This window comes from Rattus norvegicus, chromosome 3, assembly GCF_021556685.1.
Source record: "Rattus norvegicus strain SHRSP/BbbUtx chromosome 3, alternate assembly SHRSP_T2T, whole genome shotgun sequence".
Classification (NCBI taxonomy): Eukaryota; Metazoa; Chordata; class Mammalia; order Rodentia; family Muridae; genus Rattus; species Rattus norvegicus.
Window position 1 is genome coordinate 53,742,657 of NC_141536.1, and position 20,662 is coordinate 53,763,318.

The window sequence follows — 20,662 nt, forward strand, 5'->3', positions numbered from 1 at the left end:
TTATTTATTTATTATATATAAGTACACTGTAGCTGTCTTCAGATACACCAGAAGAGGGCATCGGATCTCTTTACAGATGGTTGTGAGCCACCATGTGGTTGCTGGGAATTGAACTCAGGACCTCTGGAAGAGTAGTCAGTGCTCTTAACCACTGAGCCACCATCTCTCCAGCCCAATTCTCTGCTTTTTAATTACTCTAAATTATCTAATACTAGAAACAATGCAATATCTTGTTTTTTATTTTTTTAAAAGATTTATTTATATATGTGAGCACACTGTAGCTGTCTTCAGACACACCAGAAGAGGGCATCAGATCCCATTACAGATGGCTGTGAGCCACCATGTGGTTGCTGGGAAGAGCAGTCAGTGCTCTTAATCACTGAACCATCTCTCCAGCTCTCTTTATTTAATTTTTTAATTTTTATTTATTTTTTATTTTTGGCTATGGTTTTTGGGCTTTATTTTTGTTCCAGGCTGGCTTCAGAGTCGGTAGGTAGCCACCAAATTAAAGATGAGCCATCACACCCAGTTTATATGATTCAGACAGTTGAACCAGGGCTTCATACATGTTAGGTAGGCAAATATTTCAACAACCATGTCCCTACCTACCTGTAAGTTTTAATACTAGTTGTAAAGCCATTTTGACCTTATTTTTGGGGACAGTATACTACTTTGTTGTCGACCAGGCTGGCCTTGGACCCAGAAGAAATCCACCTGCCTCTGACTTTCAAGTGCTTAGCCTAAAGCTGTATTTTTAAGATTTGTAAGACAGTTTTTTGGTTTTAGTATAATTTAGATAATGTTTAGGGAAAATGCCCATAGTTGTTAGTCATTGAAAATGTGTTTATTTTCTAATGTATAGGCAAAAACATCTGGAATTTTGTGTGGTTTGTATGATGTTAATGGGTATTTATTACCTTGCCTTTGCATTTCAGTAATTTTATCATAATCATCCTGAGTTAAAAGAAATATCTAGCAGCCATGCTTATACAGCAGTTCATAGAACTCATGTATCCTAAAACTATTTTGAGGTTTTGGTAATTGGTTTTTGCTCTGTATCCCAGGTTGGAGTGTGTGTGTGTGTGTGTGTGTGTGTGTGTGTGTGTGTGTGTGTGTGTGTGTGTGTGTACCTGAAATCAGAAAACAGGAATTGGTTCTCTTCCTCCACGATGTGGCTCCAGGGTCAAACTCAGGTTGTCAAACTTAAGTTGTCACACAGGTTGACAGGCAGGCACTTTTACCTGCTGAGCTTCAGATATAAGCTGTCGCAACTGACCTTTTATTTCACTTAATCACTACAAATTCATTGCTGCGCTATGCTTTATCCAGTGCTGGTTATAGAACAATTTCTCAAACCTTGGAATGAGATTGGACACCCAACTCTTTGCTGTATTTGAGTATTATTCTAGTAAATGTGGCCTTACAGAGATAGAATCTCATCAAAGGATGCCTTACTCAACATAAACTGCCCTAATCAATTTCATACTTACTAGCCTGTGGCTATCTTGCAGGTGACAGATAGTATTTTCTTCAAGCTTTAAAAGATAACATCTATCCCTTTGAGTTTATTATGGTCTCAGGACATCTTTGCACATAATTTAGGAATATGCCACAGTGTTCTTTTTAAATGGCTGATGCTTTGTTTCTTGAAGAGTTTAATTTTTATTTTATTTAGTTACAAGGTCTGGCCTCTCCTCTGCAGCCCTGGCTGTCCTGGAACTCACTATGTAGATCAGACTTTCAGACTCAGAGAGATTCCCTCTGCTGGGTATTAATGGTATGTGCCAGCACCCAGCTGATTAGGGATAACTCACAGGGATTAAACTTCACAGGGATTTGGGGTGAATACATCTTTCAAAGTATAGATTATCATTTACATACACAGAACTACAGTCTTGAGTATGGGAGTCACTGCACTGTGCAGTCTGGGTGTTATGAAGTCCTGATATATAAAATTTTCCTATTTGTATTTTACTGATGAAAGACAAGTAATTTTTCCCCCAACATATTGTGACATTAAGTTTTGCTGTAGGGTTTGGAAAGATAGCGCAGCAGTTAAGAGCAATACCTGACTGCTATTCCAGAGGACCTGAGCATAGTTCATTCCCAGCACCTGGATGGCAGCTCATAGCCCTCTGGAACTTCCAATCCCATGGATTACAACAACTCCAAGGGTATCTGGCACACAGGTGGTACACAGACATTCATACAGACAAAACTGCAATACACATAAATTGACATTTTTTTGCTATAAATTTTTATCTCTGATTATGACGTACACCTTTGATATTCTTTGTAGGAATCAGTCTCCAGGACACTGGCAAAAGTATGAAACATCCACAACGCTATTACAGAGCTCTGTAATAGCAGTGGACAAGAAACTACCCAGATAAGCCTTTGCCAGCTGTTGAACGAACTAGCACACTCATGCAGCTAAATCCGCCAGGGAGACAAAGAAAAGCAATACAGTTTTGATTTTAAAAATAAACAGTAGGTGCTGGAGAGCTCTATCTGCAAAGTGCTTTGTTGTGCAAGCTTGAGGACCTGTGTTGGATCCCCACCACCCATTTAAAACCTGGGGATGGTGGCATGTACTTGTAATCCAACCACCAAGGGGAGGGAATTGAAGAGAGAAGGTGAGACCTGCTTTTTTTTTTTTTTTTTAATTAAGGCTTTTGAGGAACATTTAAGGTTCATCTTTGGTACGAACACAAAAAGGGTCATCAGTGTGGTGATGCCTGAATATAATCCTAGTGGTTGGAAAAGCATGAGACTGGGGTTGAGACCAGCCTGTGCGACATAAGATCATGACTCAAAATGAAAAAACCACACATGCAATAACAACCATCAAGGCTAAACCCCAGCACAAACTAATCACAGACACTACCTCACAGTCACTTAGAAAGCCTTTTTTTTTTTTTTTATTGTTGGTAAGAATATGGATCTTGAATGGGGATGCAAAATGATGCTAAGCTTTAGTAGGGCAGCAGGTGTCCTAGCCCACACATGTAAGCCATGATACAGATGGGTGGTAGAAAGTCAAGAGCTTGAGAACCGCCTGGGCTACATAGACATGTCTCAAGAATAATAAAAAAAAGTTTTTTTAAGACATACTGGGACTGTAGAGATGGCTTCCCTGACTTGCTCGTATTGTGAAAGATCAAGGTTTTGTTCCCAGTACCCACATGGTAGTTTATAACTATCGATAACTCCAGTTCCAGGGAATACAATACCCTTTTCTGGCATTTGTGGACACAAGTCATGCACATGGTGCATATACATACTTACAGGCAAAACATAAATATGAAAATCATTTTTAGTATGTGCTGTAGGATTCTACTTATAGGAGTTATTTAGCCAGATTCATCGGTGCAGACAGTGGATGGTTATTTACAGAAGTTGAGGGGAGGGAATGAGGGAACTGGATAATTGAGTATAAAGTTTCAGTTGTGCAGAATGACAAAAGTCCAGAAATTGCAGAGCAATATTGTGGTGCTTTGAATATGCTTGGCCCACAGGAAGTGCTACTATGGTCAACAAGGTGTTGCCTTGTTGGAGGAAGTGCATCACTGTGAAGGTGGGCTTTGAAGTTGTATATGCTCAAGCTCTACCCAGTGGGGAAGAGATCCTCCTAGCTGCCTAAGGAAGATAGTCTTCTAGATGCCTTCCAACAAGATGTAGAACTCTTGGCTCCTCCAGCACCATAACTGTCTGCACGTTGCCATGCTCCTAACCATGATGATGATGGACTAAATCTCTGAACCTGTAAGCCAGCCTCGATTAAATGTTTTCTTTTATAAAAGTTGCCTTAGTCATTGTTTCTCTTCACAGCAATAAAACCCTAACTAAGACAAATATAAATCTACTTAGCACTATATTAAGTCTGACTTAGAAGTATATGTTCTAGCCCGGGTAGCACGTTTTGTTTTTTTTTTCTTAAGCACAATTTTAAAAACTAAGGTGAAATTTATAAAAACTCAATGAACTTGTGTATCAAGTAGACATAACTAGATATATAGAATTTAAGTAATTTCACTCTAGGAGATACTCTACACAATAAACCACAGAGAAGTAAGCATATTAGTAACAACGATGTTTTGAACGATTGTAGCAACTGAATGACAAATTGAATAAGAACAGATTTCTGTTGAGGGAAGTACTATCTCTGATTCAGTCATAACAAGAGTAGAATATTGACAACATGGTACACAACACAGAAGTAACTGAAGTAAGCAGACACTGAAGTCCACAGCATGGCTGCATTCTTATAGACTAGAACAGGACTGAGACAAAGCAAAGACTGGAGGGAAAATGGGGAGGTACTGCTCAATAGGTTCAAAGTCATGACTATAAAGTCCTGTGGGTGCACTTTATCTTACTCAAAACATTTTAAATGAAGTTGACATTGTGTGACTGAGTATATAGCCCAGTCATAAAGTGAGGGCCTGACTTTGACCCTCAGGGCCACACTAAAGAAAACTGTCAGGTGTGGTGGTACAGACTTGTAGTCCCAGTGCTGAGGAGGTAGAGATAGGCAGATCCCTGGGATTCACTGGCCAGCCTACATGTTGAGCTCCAGCTATTGAGAGACCCGGCTTTCTAAAAAAGGTGGATGCATTGTAAGTACACACACATGCACGGTTGCCTGAGCTTTTATGTGTACTTAGTGTAAATATGCAAAGAATCAAGCCAGGCAACACATTTCATAGAGACGAGTAGTGACTTTATTATCAGAAATTCCATTATATTTGTAGCTCATTACAAAAAAATTTTCAATCAAAATATTAACTTTTTTACCAAGTAAAACCTAGCCTTCTCTTTGACTTCTGAAAATCATACTTTGATCCTTGACTGTTATAAAAAGGGAGCTGGACGCCAGTGACATCATTTGCCTGATAGCTTGGTCTTATCCCACCTCTGCCTACAAAGGGTGGTCCACGTCCACCTCCCACTCCTTCCTGCACAGCTTTTACCATAGGGTAGGTGTATTTCTTTGTTGATTCAGATTCAAAATTAATTACTTCTCTGGCATACTTCTCAAATTCTTTCTCCTTCTCAACTGCAAGGGCTTCAGTAAGTCTCCAATAATTTAAGTCTTCTTCCTTCAATTGTTTTGAATTAAACTTATTTAGGGCCTATTGGGAAGAAAAATAAATTTTTATATTGGTCAAAAACATGTTTTCCAAATATCTGTGTAATTTTAAGATGTAGTTGAAATTTTATAAACTCATATTTTACAAATATGCTACTCATTAATTCTTTTATGCTTCTAAGAATATACTCAAAGTATAGATTAAATATTTAAACTCATAGCTTCATGGGATACCCAGTTAAACAACATAACAAAATTAAAAGCATAAATAAAATTTAGGTAAAATTCAAGCAGCTATAAATATAATATCTTTCAATCATTTACATATGTGATCTTTGGTAAGTTAAAAGACATAATTATTGTTCCAGTCCATCAACACAAAATCAAGGCAACATGGAATACTTTGCCACCAGTTACATCCCATTTCCCAGGAATGTGAAGCTAGAACACTGAGTGACATCAATCTATGAAAATGTATTAGAACTGAAAGTATTAGGCAATCTCCCAAATACTTTACTTTAGACTTTGTCTCAATGTTACATTAATTTATATTGGAAGAGATGTTTTAATGGTTTTTCTGTGAAATTTTGATTAATAGATTTCAACTTTATATTTGTAACATAAGAAGTGCTGAATTTATAAGTTGTTTTTCCTGTATATGAATATATTTACTATCTATGAAAATATTTTAACAACCTAAAATTTTAAAATAAGATCTGATCATTTCTACTAATTGAAACTTATGAGGGAAAGACACAAGTATATCAATTTGAAATACCAAACTTTTTATCACTGAGTTCTAAAAGTAAGGCTTATGTTCTGTTTGCTGAATTGGCAATAAAATATCCAGAGTCTTAAAAAAAATTAGTATCCAATAAAAGCAGAAGTCAGAAGAATTTAAACAATCTCACCAGTGGGCAATAAGCTAAAATGAGATGTCCTTGTTTGCATATCAGAAGGAGAATGAGGAGGAGGAGGAGAAGATAATTTTTAAATAGTGCTTGGCACATAGTAGACACTGCGTTATGAGTACACTGTACAGGCTGAAGTTGGGGCTCAGCAGTTAAGTGCATTGGCTGCTCTTCCAGAGGCCATGGATCATGGTTCAGTTACAAGCACCCACATGGTAGCTCACAACCATCTGTAACTAGTTCCAAGGGATTCAATTCCCTCTTCTGGTCTCCATAGGCACGTGTGTGTGTGTGTGTGTGTGTGTGTGTGTCCAAAAATAGGAGAACAATTGAAAAAGATAGCCAACATCAACTTTGGACCTAAACACACACACACACACACACACACACACTTCTTTTTTTTTTCTAAAATAATCTGGGCCTATAGGCCTAGCTACTTAGGTAGTTAAAAGAGGACTATTTGAACCCAGGAGTGAAGATCAGGTTGGGCACCATAGTGATGATAATGATAATAATAATATGAGTAGAATAGAAAACGATGATATGATTTCTCAATATGTGCAGAAATACATAATAAAATTCAACAGTCATATTGAAATTTTCAACAAATTAGGAATGCAGAGAGTTAGCTGATAAGATATCTACCAAAAAGCTATAGGAAGTATCGTGTCTGTTTTAGTCACTTCTCTAGTGCTGTAAAAGCGACGTCATGACCAGTATCATGTCTGTTTGTTACTTCTCTAGTCCTGTAAAAGTGACGTCATGACCAGTACCATGTCTGTTTGTTACTTCTCTAGTCCTGTAAAAGTGACATCATGACCAGTACCGTGTCTGTTTTAGTTACTTCTCTAGTCCTGTAAGAGTGACGTCATGACCAAGAAGACTTTACTGGGTTTACTGGGACTCACACCACCACGTCTAAGACCATGGCCGCAGCAAACAGAAATGGTACTGAAGGGTTTGAGTCGGACCCACAGCAGGCAGAACAAAGAGTGGTAATGGTGCAGGCTACTGAGACCTCAAAGAGCCATGAGACTGGAGAGATGGCTCAGTAGTTAAAAGTACATATTGTTCTGCAGAAGACCTGAGTTTGATTCCCAGTACCCGCATCAGGTGACTCACAATTTCCTGTTACTCCAATCAGCAATAATAATAAATATTTTTAAAAGTCCACCTCGAGTGGCACACCTTCTCCAACAAGGCCAGACCAATTCATCCTTCTTGAATAGCATCACCAGTTGGGGACCAAGTATTCAAACTTACAGAGCCTACGGGAGCCATTCTCATTCAAACTACCACAATGTATCACTGGTAAAAAGAACTATTTGCAGATGATATGACAGTATACTTAAATGACCCCAAAAATTCCAACAGAGAACTCCTAAACCTGATAAACAACTTCAGCAAAGTGGCTGGATATAAAATTAACTCAAACAAATCAGTAGCCTTCCTCTACTCAAAGGATAAAAAGGCTAAGAAAGAAATTAGGGAAACGACACCCTAGTTACAATAAATAATAAACACAGTAGTCACAAATAACATAAAATACCTTGGAGTGACTCTAACCAAGCACATGAAAGATCTGTATGACATGAACTTCAAGTCTCTGAAGAAAGAAGATCCCAGAAGATGGAAAGACCTCCCATGCTCATGGATTGGCAGGATTAATACAGTAAAAATGGCCATCTTGCTGAAAGCAATCTAAAGATTCAATGCAATCCCCATCAAAATTCCAACTCAGTTCTTCACAGAGTTATAAAGAGCAATTTGTAAATTCATTTGGAATAACAAAACACCCAGGTGAGCAAAAACTATTTTCAACAATAAAAAAAACTTCTGGGGGAATCACCATCTCTGATCTCAAGCTGTATTACAGAGCAATCATGATTTAAAAAAAAAACTATCTGGTATTGGTATAGAGACAGGCAGGTAGATCAGTGGAATAGAATTGAAGACCCAGAAATGAACCCACACACCTATGATCACTTGATCTTTGACAAAGGAGATAAAACCATCCAGTGGAAAAAAGACAGCATTTTCAACAAATGGTGCTGGTTCAACTTGCAGTCAGCATGTAGAAGAATGCAAATTGATCCACTCTTATTGCCTTGTACAAAGCTCAAGTCCAAGAGGACTTCCACATAAAACCAGATACACTGAAACTAATAGAAGAAAAAAGGGGTAAGAGCCTCAAACACATGGGTACAGAGGGAAATTTCCTGAACAAAACACCAATGGCTTATGCTCTAAAATCAAGAATTGACAAGTGGGACATCATACAACTGCAAAGCTTCTGTAAGGCAAAGGACACTGTCATTAGAACAAAATGGCAACCAAGAGATTGCGGAAAGATCTTTACCAATCCTACATCTGATAGAGGGCTAATATCCAAAATATACAAAGAACTCAAGAAGTTAAACTCCAGAGAATCAAATAACCCTATTAAAAATGGGGAATAGAGCTAAACAAAGAATTCTCAACTGAGAAATACAGAATGGCTGAGAAGCACCTAAAGAAATGTTCAACATCCTTAGTCATCAGAGAAGTGCAAGTCAAAACAACCCTGAGATTCCACTTCACATCACTCAGAATGGCTAAGATCAAAAACTCAGGTGACAGCAGATGCTGGTGAGGATGCGGAGAAAGAGGAACACTCCTCCATTGTTGTTGGGATTGCAAGCTGGTACAAGCGTTCTGGAAATCAATCGTAGGTTCCTCAGAAACTTGGACATAGTACTACCTGAGGACTCAGCTATACCACTCCTGGGCATATACCCAAAATATGCTCCAACATGTAACATGCTCCACTATGTTCATAGCAGCCTTATTTATAATAGTCGGAAGCTGGAAAGAACCCAGATATCCATCAACAGAGAAATGGATACAGAAAATGTGGTACATCTACACAATGGAGTACTACTCAGCTATCAAAAACAGTGACTTCATGAAATTTTTAGGCAAATGGATGGAACTAGAAAATATCTTCCTGAGTGAGTTAACCCAGTCACAAAAAAACACACATGGTATGTACTCACTGATAAGTAGATATTACCTCAAAAGATCAAAATTCCCAAGATACGATTTATAGCCCACATGAAGCTCAAAAAGAAGAAAGACAAAAGTGTGGATACTTCAGTACTTCTTAGAAGGGGAACAAAATACAGGAGAAAATCTGTTGCTGTAAAAATATAAAAAATAAAAGGCTGTCTTTTACCCACTCTAGGTCCGGCACCGCAGTGCCCCAAGATATCTGCTGGATATCTTAATTCTCAGTCAGCAAAGCCTCTCACCTGCTCTGCTCCATCCCACATAACACTGCCAAAGGCCTCTCTCTGAGCCTGGCAGCAATCTCTCTACCTATGCAGTTCCCAAGGCAGGTTTCCATGCCAGAAACACACATCCCAACTCTGTGGCGGCCCAGACCAGTCGCTGCACACTCTCTTACACTTAAATCACTACATGAAAGAACACACGACACAATAACCTTCAGCCCAAATGATAAGATATAATTGCCCACCTAAACATACAAAGCCCAATACATATCCATCCCTTAGGAACATTTGTAACAACCTGTAAAGGTACAGGGTGGAATCTTAACGTCACCTGCCATATTGTCCTGCTACAGCTTCTCTCCCTCTCCCTCCTGTCTCTTCCTCCTTTCTGTTCCAGTCTCCTCCTCTTCCTTCAAACTTTTCTCCCGCCCATCCTTCCTTCCTTCTCCTCCAATGACAGACCTCCCACCTGATACATCAAATCTAAGGTATCAGACACCCTGTTCTGGTTTCTGTAGGCACTCTCATCCATGTGGTACACACACACACACACACACACACACACACACACACACATTCACACTCACACAGGCACATAAACTCTCACACACTCACTCACATTCACATACACTCTCACACACTCTCACACACACACTCACACACACATTAAAATAGTAAGGTGGAGAACAATCAAGGAAGATGCCCAATATTGTCCTCTCATGTGCATGTGCACGCACACACCACACACCCCTCAGCAATGAGGAAAAAATGCAGGGTAGGGAGATATAGCTCAGGCAGTAAGGTGCTTTCTGTGCAAACAGAAAAACTGAGTTGGATCCCCAGAACTCATAAAAACCTAGGCAACATGGTGTGTTCTTCTAATCCTAGCTATGGAACAGTAAAATCAGGCTGAGACTTGGGACTTGTTAACCTAATTGATAAAGGCCATGTCCCATTGAGAGATCCTGTCTCAAACCACGTGAAGGGCTCTGAAAGAACGAAACCCAAGGCTGGCCTCTGGTCTTCACATGCATATGCATGTTCACCTACGTGCATATGCATGTGCGCGCACACACACACACACACACACACACACACACACCTTCATATACACTAAGAAAATAAATCAAGGGTGCTGGAAATAAGATTCAGTGGTTAAAGAGCACTCTACTCTTCCAGGGTTCAATTCCCAGCACCCACAAGATTACCTGTCTGTAACTCTAGTTTCAGGGGATCTGACACCCTCACACAGAAATGTATGCAGGCAAAACACCAATGCACATAAAATAAAAGTAAATAAGTGGGAAAAAAGAAAAAATCAAAATAACTGTCAACAGGTTTGAATAGATACTTTGCAAAGAAATCAGTGTCCAACAAAGGATACACATGAGAGCCCATGCTGTGTCTGAATCATCCTGAGTATTACTAAGCATAACAAGCTCTAAATAAAGATAAAGGGCAGGAGAGATGGCTCGGTGGTTAAGAGCACCGACTGTTCTTCCAGAGGTCCTGAGTTCAGTTCCCAGCAACCACATGGTGGCTCACAACCATCTGTAATGAGATCTGATACCCTCTTCTGGTGTGTCTGAGGACAGTGACAGTGTACTCATATAATTAAAATACATAAATCTTAAAAAAAAAAAAGCCTAGAATGAGAGCTGTGCAGAGTAGATGCAGTCCGGAATGAATGCATACTGTTGCCGTGAGCACAGACATGTCAAGGACCCAATGCCTCATGGAGGGGGAGAGCCTTCCCCGAGTCCAAGTGTGGATGTTGAGTGTGTGTGCAGTAAATGCCCATGGCACCTTCGTCCTCCTGGATGCTTACAGCCTGAGAATGCTTCCCTACAGAGACTCCCTACCAAGATGAACTAAAGCCTGAGTCCTAATTCGGCTGTATGTAATACCCCGCCTCCTGTTGGAGCTGTATGTATAAACCTGCCTCCTCACTTCCGATGGATGGAATAGACAGGCTGAGTGCGTCTTCATCAGAGTGCACAGCCCACCGGATCCCTGCTATTCCATATGCACAGCTCGTGTTTCTTCTTTTCTGATGCCCCACTTAGGTCAGCCCCTAAGCCATCATGGTAGAGAATCCCAGAGCAGAGATCCTAAAGCTAATTCACACTTTCACTATGTTTTTATTGTGACACCGTAACGATCATTAATTCCTGTCTGGTGAAGGAAACCACTTAAGAGAAAGAAAACCAAAATGAGGTCTCCATTACATGTTCACTTTAAAAATCCTGTGAAAAGGGGTTGGGGATTTAGCTCAGTGGTAGAGCGCTTGCCTAGCAAGCGCAAGGCCCTGGGTTTGGTCACCAGCTCCAAAAAAAAAAAAAAAAAAAAAAAAGGAAGAAAAAAAAATCCTGTGAAAGTGAGAAGACTTACAATTTGGTGAATGTGAGCGTCTTGAACTTCCAGTTTCTCTTTGTTAGCTTTGAGTTTTTTCTCCTTTTCAAGCTCCTGGAACATCTTATCTGCCTTCAAGACAGCCTGCAATTCTTCCTTAGACTCTATTTTCCTTTGTTTTTCTTCTTCCTCTTTATTTTTCATCTAGATGTTTAATGGCAATGGGAAAAAATAAAATAAGTTTTAGCAACCAGTTTTCATTAAAAAGGAGTCAGAATGCTTCAAGCACAGAGCCAGGAGCAGAGAGAGGAACAGGTGGCTGTTAGTTTGTTTTTCTCTCTTGAATAGCAGAGACATACTTAGTGAAGGTGTAAGGAGAGTAATAGACCGCTGTCTTTGGTTAAGAACAGCACACAGAGTTGTGGGCCGTAACGCACGCCTGTAATCCCAGCGGTGGAGATGAGGAAACAGAGACAGGAAGATCATGAGATAGCGTGGAGCCTGGACCCATTTTCTAGGATTAAGAAATACAAAAAGGTAATCAGGTAACTCATGTGGCTTTTCTTAAAACATTTAAAGAAACATAAAAAGCAATCCTGTCACTTTAAATGGTTCTGAAGAAGAATTTATTGCTTTGTATCCATAAATAGCTTGGCAGAGGGGAGGTGTGATGATTTGTATATGCTCAGCCCAGGGAGTAGCACTATTAGGAGGTGTGGCCTTGTTGGAGTAGGTGTGTCCCTATGGGCATAGGCTTTAAGACCCTCCTCCTGGTGTCCTGAAGCCAGTCTTCTCCTAGCTGCCTTTAGAACAAGAGGTGGAACTCTCAGCTCCTCCTGCACCTTTGCCTGCCTAGACTCTGCCATGCTCCTGCCTTGATGATAATGAACTGAACCTCTGAACCTTTAAGCCAGCCCCAATTAAATGTTGTCCTTTATAAGAGTTGCTTTGGTCATGGTGTCTGTTCATTAGCAGTAAAACCCTAACTAAGACAAGAGGTGAAGGGTGTGCAGGAGAAATGACTCAGCAGTTAAGAGAAGTGGCTGCTCTTCCAGGGGTTCCAGGTTTGGTTTCCAGCACCCACAAAGCAGCTCATAACCCTCTGTAACTCCAGTTCCAGATGATACAATATGGCTTTCGTGGGGATCAGGCACACACATGATGCACAGATATACATGAAGGCAAAACATACATATAAACTAATAAAACAAATAAATTAAACAAATACCTTTAAGTAATACCTTGTGTGTAACTAACTGATGGTTATACTATCTATGGTATAAAAATAAAGGTTGGTATTTGGCAACCAGTGAATACTGGGCACTGGGCCTCTAGCGTCTGCAGACCAGAGTCTCAGAAGTCAGCACAGGAGCCAAGCCTCAGCTCCACCCTGAGGGACTGGATTCTTGGTTTTACAGTGTCTGAGGTCATTCTGGTTGCAGAATTCTGATTTCTGAGGTTGCAGCAGTCACTGCAGGACCTGAAGTCTCTGTCACCATGGTCCCAGAGGTCATGTGGTCCCGTAACTGTAAGCACATCCCAGTATAGAAGACAGACAAGCTTCACTGGGCTTGACGTTGGTATCCTGCCTCCAGCAGCTGCGCAGACTCCAAGGTATGAGTGGTCGGGACTTGACTCCAACTGGTCACCCTGGTGCTGAGTGCAGCCCTACCCTGGCTCATGTGGTCACATAGCCAAGACAGGCCCACTTCAGCAACTCAGGCAATATTCAGCATCAGCTTTCACCAGTTCCACTAGCTGAACTTTGAGATATGACTCACAAAAAACCAGAATATCCTAATAGGCTCAGAATAGAAGGAATTAAAAAAAAATCCACTTCAACAGATGTATAAGCATAACAAAGCAGCACAGGCACACAGAGTATACACGGGAAATATGCATCCATCGCCCACCGAGTAACCAACTAACCAACTAACCAACCAACTAGCTAACCAGCTAACTGCTGTAGTGTGTGGTCTCTACTACCCCACTTTAAGCTCCAGGAGGACTGCACTATCAGCCCCACCCAGGTTCCCTTGGATCCTTGGATGAAACACACACACACACACACACACACACACACACACACACACACACACACAAACATTAACTTAATTTTCAGCCTGCCTATGGGTCAATTGCTGGGGCGTCTACTCTCCAGTGGCTAGCATGGCCTTCCCAATACTCTGAGCTCAGCACCCAAAACTGCCCTCAGCCTTAGTTGCATTTTTAATCTCCATCTGGGGAAATGGCCTATTGCTACTCCTCCCAACATCTCACATGGCTGGTCACCTTTTCTCCATCTGAAGCAAGGCAAAAATCCTCCTCTCTCCCCTGAATCTACTAGCTTGCCTATGGGGGCTGGGAGGTCCTGCCTATTCCTCAGAGCTCATTGACCACTAGTATCTTTATTGATGTAACAAGAACCAATTGGGGAACAGATCTTAGCATCAGAACCACACCCTACAACTGCCTACAAGGGAGTCAAAACTTAATGAGAGCTTAAATATCTGAGAAATAATTTAGTCTTATGTTCAAAAGAATTAATGACCCTATAAAAGAGTCGAAAAGATGTACGAATTATAGAAACCTGTCCAGGACCTTGACAAGACAGTCCCCAAAGTCAACATAACAAAAAATTAGTGGCAAAAGTTCAAATTGTAGAAGAAAAATTTGGCAAGGAGATTAAAACATTGAAAAAATCAAACAGAAATACTGAAGATGAAGAATGGTCAATAAATTAAAACCACTACAGACACCATTAATACCACTCAAGTACATATATATGCAAAAAAAACCCCTAATTTCAGGGTTGGAGGACAAAGGTGAGAGAATACTCCAACAAAAATATATTCAGGAAAAAATTAATTTATATACTTGAGAATTCCTGGTATAAAAGAAGGAACAGAGTTAAAAATGGAATAGACAGACTACTTAATAAAATCATAGTGGAAAACTTTGCAAACTTACAGAGAGAAGTAGGTATCCCAGCAGAAGGCATATGGAACTCCACAAAGACAGGAGCAGGGAAGAAACTCTCCATGACATACTGTAGTTAGGATGTCAAAAATACCGAGTAAAGAAACACTCCTAAAACCAGCATGAGGAGACATCAACTCACACACAAAGGCACAAATACCCGGGTTACTCTAGACTCTCCATCAGCAACCACAAGAACCAAAGGTTTTACGACAAAGACAAAATAAAGAACTACATATGGCCTCTAAGAAACACACATAGCTAGAAAAAATACCTCAAGATTTAATATCAAAGGATGGGAAAAATGACCAGACAAACAAAATGTAAGCAAGCAGGCACAGCCAGTACTCTATCAGACTGGGTAAGCTAACTAGAAGGGGCTGGAGAGATGGTCCCGAGGTCCTGAGTTCAAGTCCCAGCAACCACATGGTGGCTCACAACCATCTGTAATGGGATCTGGGACTTTCTTCTGGCTATGCAGGCATATGTGCAGACAGAATATTTTATATATAAAATAAATAAATTTATAAATAATAAAAATGTAAAAAACTAATTAGAAGAAATAAAGGGGGCACTAATATTAATAAAAGAAATAATTCATCAAAAGGATATAACAGGGGATGGAGAGATGGTTCAGTGATTAAGGCACTGATTGTTCTTCCAGAGGACCTAGGTTCAGACCCCAGCACCCACATGGCAGCTAACAACTGTCTGTAACTCCAAGATCTGACACTCACATAGACATACATGCAGGCAAAAGCATTATTGCATATAAAATAAAGGTAAATACATTTTTAAGAAAAGAAGATATGACAATTATAATTTTCCTGAACCAAATATTAGGACCCCCTAACTTCATTAAAAAAAAAGCGTTAGAACATTAAAAACCACATAGGTCTTGACACAATAATAGTGGGGACTTCAGTACTTCACTCTCATACTTAGATCGTTCTTCCAAACTCCCAAGTAAAGGAGCTTCAGAGCTAAAATATACATGGGTGAGCTGGATTAATAGATATGTGCAGAATACTTCACACAACAGAAAGGAGTACACACTTTTCTCAGCACATGGGACTTTCTCCAAAATCAGAGGACACAAGCCAGGTTCCAACAAATGAAGAAAACTGAGACAATTCCTTATATCTTATCAGGTCATAAGACATTAAAACTAGAAATTCACAATAAGCTATAGAAACCACAAACTAAACAAGACAGTTTTGAATGAACAGTAGGTCATCCAATAAATCTGAGAGGAAATTTAAAAATTCCCAGAGATAAGTGATAACACACTCCATCAGAGCCTTTGGAAGGCAGCAAAGGGAGTCACAAGAAAGTTTATAGCAACAAGTGCTCTGAGAGCTATCAACTAAGCACCCTAATGATGAACCTCAAGTTCTTAAAACACACGTGTCAAGTCCCAAGCACAGTAGGTGGTAAAGGATTAATAAAGATTAGCATATAGGTTAATAAAATACAGACTTAAAGACTAATTAATACACAAAGTCAAATAGTTGGTTCCTTGAAAATGCTATGCAAACTGACAGACCGTAGAAGGGAGCAATGAATAAAACTAGAGATAAAAGGGTGTCATTTTAAAAGGGGAACAAGAAAACCCTTGGCAGGGAATAGGGAGGCAAAGTTTAGAACAGAGGCAGAAGGAACACCCATTCAGAGCCTGCCCCACATGTGGCCCATACATATACAGCCACCCAATTAGATAAGATGGATGAAGCAAAGAAGTGCAGGCTGACAGGAACCGGATGTAGATCTCTCCTGAGAGACACACCCAGAATACAGCAAATACATAGGCGAATGCCAGCAGCAATCCACTGAACTGAGATCGGGACCCCCGTTGAAGGAATCAGAGAAAGGTCTGGAAGAGCTTGAAGGGGCTCGAGACCTCATATGAACAATGCCAAGCAACCAGAGCTTCCAGGGACTAAGCCCAAAGACTATACATGGACTGACCCTGGACTCTGACCTCATAGGTAGCAATGAATATCCTAGTAAGATCACCAGTGGAAGGGGAAGCCCTGGGTCCTGCTAAGAGTGAACCCCCAGTGAATGTGATTGTTGGGGGGAGGGCATTAGTGGGGGGAGGATGGGGAGGGGAAGTCCATATAGAAGGGGAGGGGGAGGGGTTAGGGGGATGTTGGCCTGGAAACCGGGAAGGGGAATAATAATCGAAATGTAAATAAGAAATACTCAAGTTAATAAAGATAAAAAAAGGTGTCATTACAACTGATTTCAATGAAATACAGAACATCATTAGAAATTAATATGAAAACTTATACTCTGGAAAGCTGGATAAGACAGAAGAAATTCTAAATGCATATAATATACCAAAATAAAACCCTGAAGATATACCTTAAGTAGACCGATTACAAGCAATGAGCTGTTGCTAAAAGCCTCCGCTCAAAGAAAAGTTTACAAGAAGCTGAATTCTATCAACCTTTCACTGATGACCCCTGACCAATTCATCCTATTTCATAAAATAGAAAGGGAAGGAACACTATCTAATTCATTCTGTTGAGCCAGTATTATCCTGATACCAAAGCAAAGTAATGATACTATAAAGGAAGAAAGAAAGAAAGCAAGGAAGGAAGGAAAGGAGGAAGGAAGAAAAGAAAAGAATTAAAAACCAATTTCTTTAATGAGCAGAGATGCAAAACTTCTCAGTAAAATACAAACCCAGCAACACATTAAGATTATACATTATGGGGGCTGGGGATTTAGCTCAGTGGTAGAGCGCTTACCTAGGAAGCGCAAGGCCCTGGGTTCGGTCCCCAGCTCCGAAAAAAAGAACCAAAAAAAAAAAAAGATTATACATTATAACTAAATGGGCTTCATCCAAGAAGAGTGAGGTCTGTTTAACATATATAAATCAATAAATGTAATGTACCTTGAAAATAAATTTAAGGATAGAAACTACATGGTAATTTTGATTGATGCTGAAAAGGCATTTAACAAATCCCAGCATGCCTTCATGAAAAAAGTTTGGAGACTTTAGGAATAGAAGGAACATAACTTAATATACTGAAGAATGTACATAAGAATCCTATGGCCAATGTATGAAGTGGAGACGGATGCCCATTCTCCCTCTTATCTGATAGAGAGAGGGCTTGGGATCTTAGCTGCAGCAATTAGATAAGACAAAGGTACAGAAGGAACAAAAGTAGGAAAAGAATTCAAACTACATCTATTAGTAGATGACATGATTATTTAAAAGATTCTGTTGAGTCTACTAGAAAATGTTTGGACCTAGTAAATACAGTAAATGTTGCAGAATACAAAAATCAACACAAAGAAAACAATAGCCTTCATCTATACTATATACACTTCTTAGAGAAAGAAACTGGGAAAAATGGCCCATTCAAAATAACTCCAAAAACAAGTATTTAGGGATATATGTAGTTAAAGAAGTGACAGACATCAACAACAAAAGCTTTGTGACGTTAACAAAAGGAAATCACAAAAGATATTAGACAATGAAAAGACATTCTATGCTCTTGGATTGGTAGAATTAATATTGTGAAAATGGCTATACTGCAAAAATAAACTAACAGATTTAATTTAATATCTACCAAAATTCCAATGTCATATTTCATAGGTTTACAAAAACAAGTATTTTTTTTCATATGGCCACAAATGACCAAGAATCGATAAAGCAATCCTAAGGAAGAAGACCACTGGAGACAGTATAAGACCCAGCCTCTAATTATACTCAGAGTTAGAGTGGCAGAGCCTGGTGCAGGGTAAAAGTGGACAGGTAGATCAATGGAAGAGAGTAGAGGGCCTAGAGATAAATGACAAAGCTGTGCCCACCTAGATTTTAACAAAGGGGGCAAAGACATACAGTTGGAAAGTCTACTTATCAAATAGTACCAGCAAAAGCATGTCTCTGCCTACAGAAAAGGAAATTACATTCTTATCTTTCACCAATTCAAAATGGATCAAAGACCTTAACTGAAAGCCCAAAACACTAAACTTCTAGAAGGAAACACAGGGGATACTCTTTAATATACTGGGGTTGGCAAGAGTTTTGAGTAGAATACCAATAGCATAGGAACTAACCCCAGAATCAATAGGCGGGACTCTCTGAAAATAAAAAGAGGCCGTAGAGCAAAGGAAACAATCAGCAGAATTAACAGACAGACCCCAAAATGGGAGAAAATGTTCATTAGCACACTTCAGACAAAGAGCTAATATATGAATTTACAAATCACAAATTACAGGAGGAAATAAAATTGCCAATCAACAAAAGCAAATGATCTGAAGACATACTTTTCAAGAAAGAAAGAAAGAAAGAAAGAAAGAAAGGAAGAAAGGAAGGAAGGAAGGAAGAAAGGAAGGAAGAAAGGAAGAAAGAAAAAGAAACCTAAATAGACATTACTGTTTTTTCTTCTTCTTCTTCTTTTTTTTTTTTTTCCGGAGCTGGGGACCGAACCCAGGGCCTTGCGCTTGCTAGGCAAGAGCTCTACCACTAAGCTAAATCCCCAACCCCGACATTACTGTTTTTAAAAGTGTATAATATCCTAGCTATCAGGGAAATGAAAATTAAAATGACTTTGAAATACCACCTCGCCCCAGGCCATCATCAATAAATCTGACAACAAATGTTGGAGAGGATGAGGAGAGAAAGGAAGCCTTAGTCACTGCTGGTGGAGGGTACAGTCACTGTGAGAATCTGGTTAAAAATTGAACGACCATATGACAGCTCTTTCATCCCAGGGTAGATATTCAGAATATTCCATAGAAATATTTATATCTCCATGGTTATAGATGCTTTATTCACTATAACAAAAAATTGAAATCAACCTTAGTTTTTCATACTTCAACGATGAATGGATAATGAAAATATGTTGCATATATTCTAAAGAAAACTGTAATCTGAACATGTGCAAGAAATTGGATAGACTTAAAATGCATAACTTTTAAGTGACATCACACAATCTCTAAAAGGAAAAAATATGTTCTCCTCATGCAGAACCTAGCCAATAATATATGTGTATGCAGCTACAGTAACAAACATTCATGTGGATACAGTGTATCAATCATTCAGGAGAGAGAACAGGAAAGGTAAACATTAGGAAGGAAGACCGGCTACATGCAGGTAATGAGCAGGAATGTGAAAGGACAGAGCGCCAAGTGTGTGTCTGGGTCCAACACTGTTGCGGATTCAAAGTTTTGATGAAGGACTAGAGCACGCAAACACACTCAATAGTCAAAGCATAGAGCCCAGTGTGAAGCTCCCACACCTTCTCTTCTAATGGCCTTTCCAATTGTATAGAAGTTCGTCCAGGTGAGCAGACTTTGGGTCTAGTTCTTTTCAGTGGAGGACTGATGGACTGACTGATTTGTTGGTTGGGTTTTTGACACAGGGTTTCTCTGGGTAGCCCTAGATGTCCCGGAACTCACTCTGTAGACCAGGCTTGCCTTTGCCTTCCCAGTGCTGGGATTAAAGGTATGTACCACCACACCTAGCTGGTGTTAGATGATTATTAATTTTTTGGCAAGGATTTTTTTAATCATAAAGTTTACAAACAAAAAAGTTTAAAAGTAAGCATTTGTTTCAAAATATAAGAAGACAATTTACATACTATTTTTCAAATCTCTATTAGTTTTTTGAGAGAGGAATAGAGGAAGTAGCCATGGCAGCAAAGTCTCAGATCTATGCACTGTAACTGAATTGTTTACCACAGAGGCTCTATGTTCTGCAATTGCTTTCAAGTCTGCTTGCATTTTTTCATGTTTTTCTTTTTCTCTTTTGTCCAGCTCAGTGTCAATGTCAGCAATATCTCTAGACATAATCAAATCTTCAGTATCAAGTTTCTCTTTTATTAGTTTACTTAGGAAATTATTTATTCTTTCTCTCCGTTCTTCCATTAGCCTGTAACAGAACAACCACATTTGCCAAATCACCCTGGACAGCTCTGTAATGGAGTTATAAGACTTTCATTAGGGAATCTGAAATAATTTGAAATCATCTAAAAAGAGATCTGTGGCTCTCTTTATATATACAGCTATGTCAAGTAGAAATTAATTTTGTCATATAC

At 39.5% G+C, this 20,662-nt stretch overlaps 1 protein-coding gene across 1 annotated transcript in view; it reads right to left on the reverse strand.

Moving 5' to 3' along the window:
* Positions 1 to 4,793: 4,793 nt before the first annotated feature.
* Positions 4,794 to 20,662, reverse strand: part of Cfap210 (cilia and flagella associated protein 210) — a 34,514-nt gene continuing 18,645 nt past the window's right edge. The window contains 3 exon segments of the mRNA NM_001127486.1: positions 4,794 to 5,135; positions 11,667 to 11,831; positions 20,304 to 20,496. Of these exon segments, the coding sequence (NP_001120958.1) occupies positions 4,794 to 5,135; positions 11,667 to 11,831; positions 20,304 to 20,496 (700 nt within the window).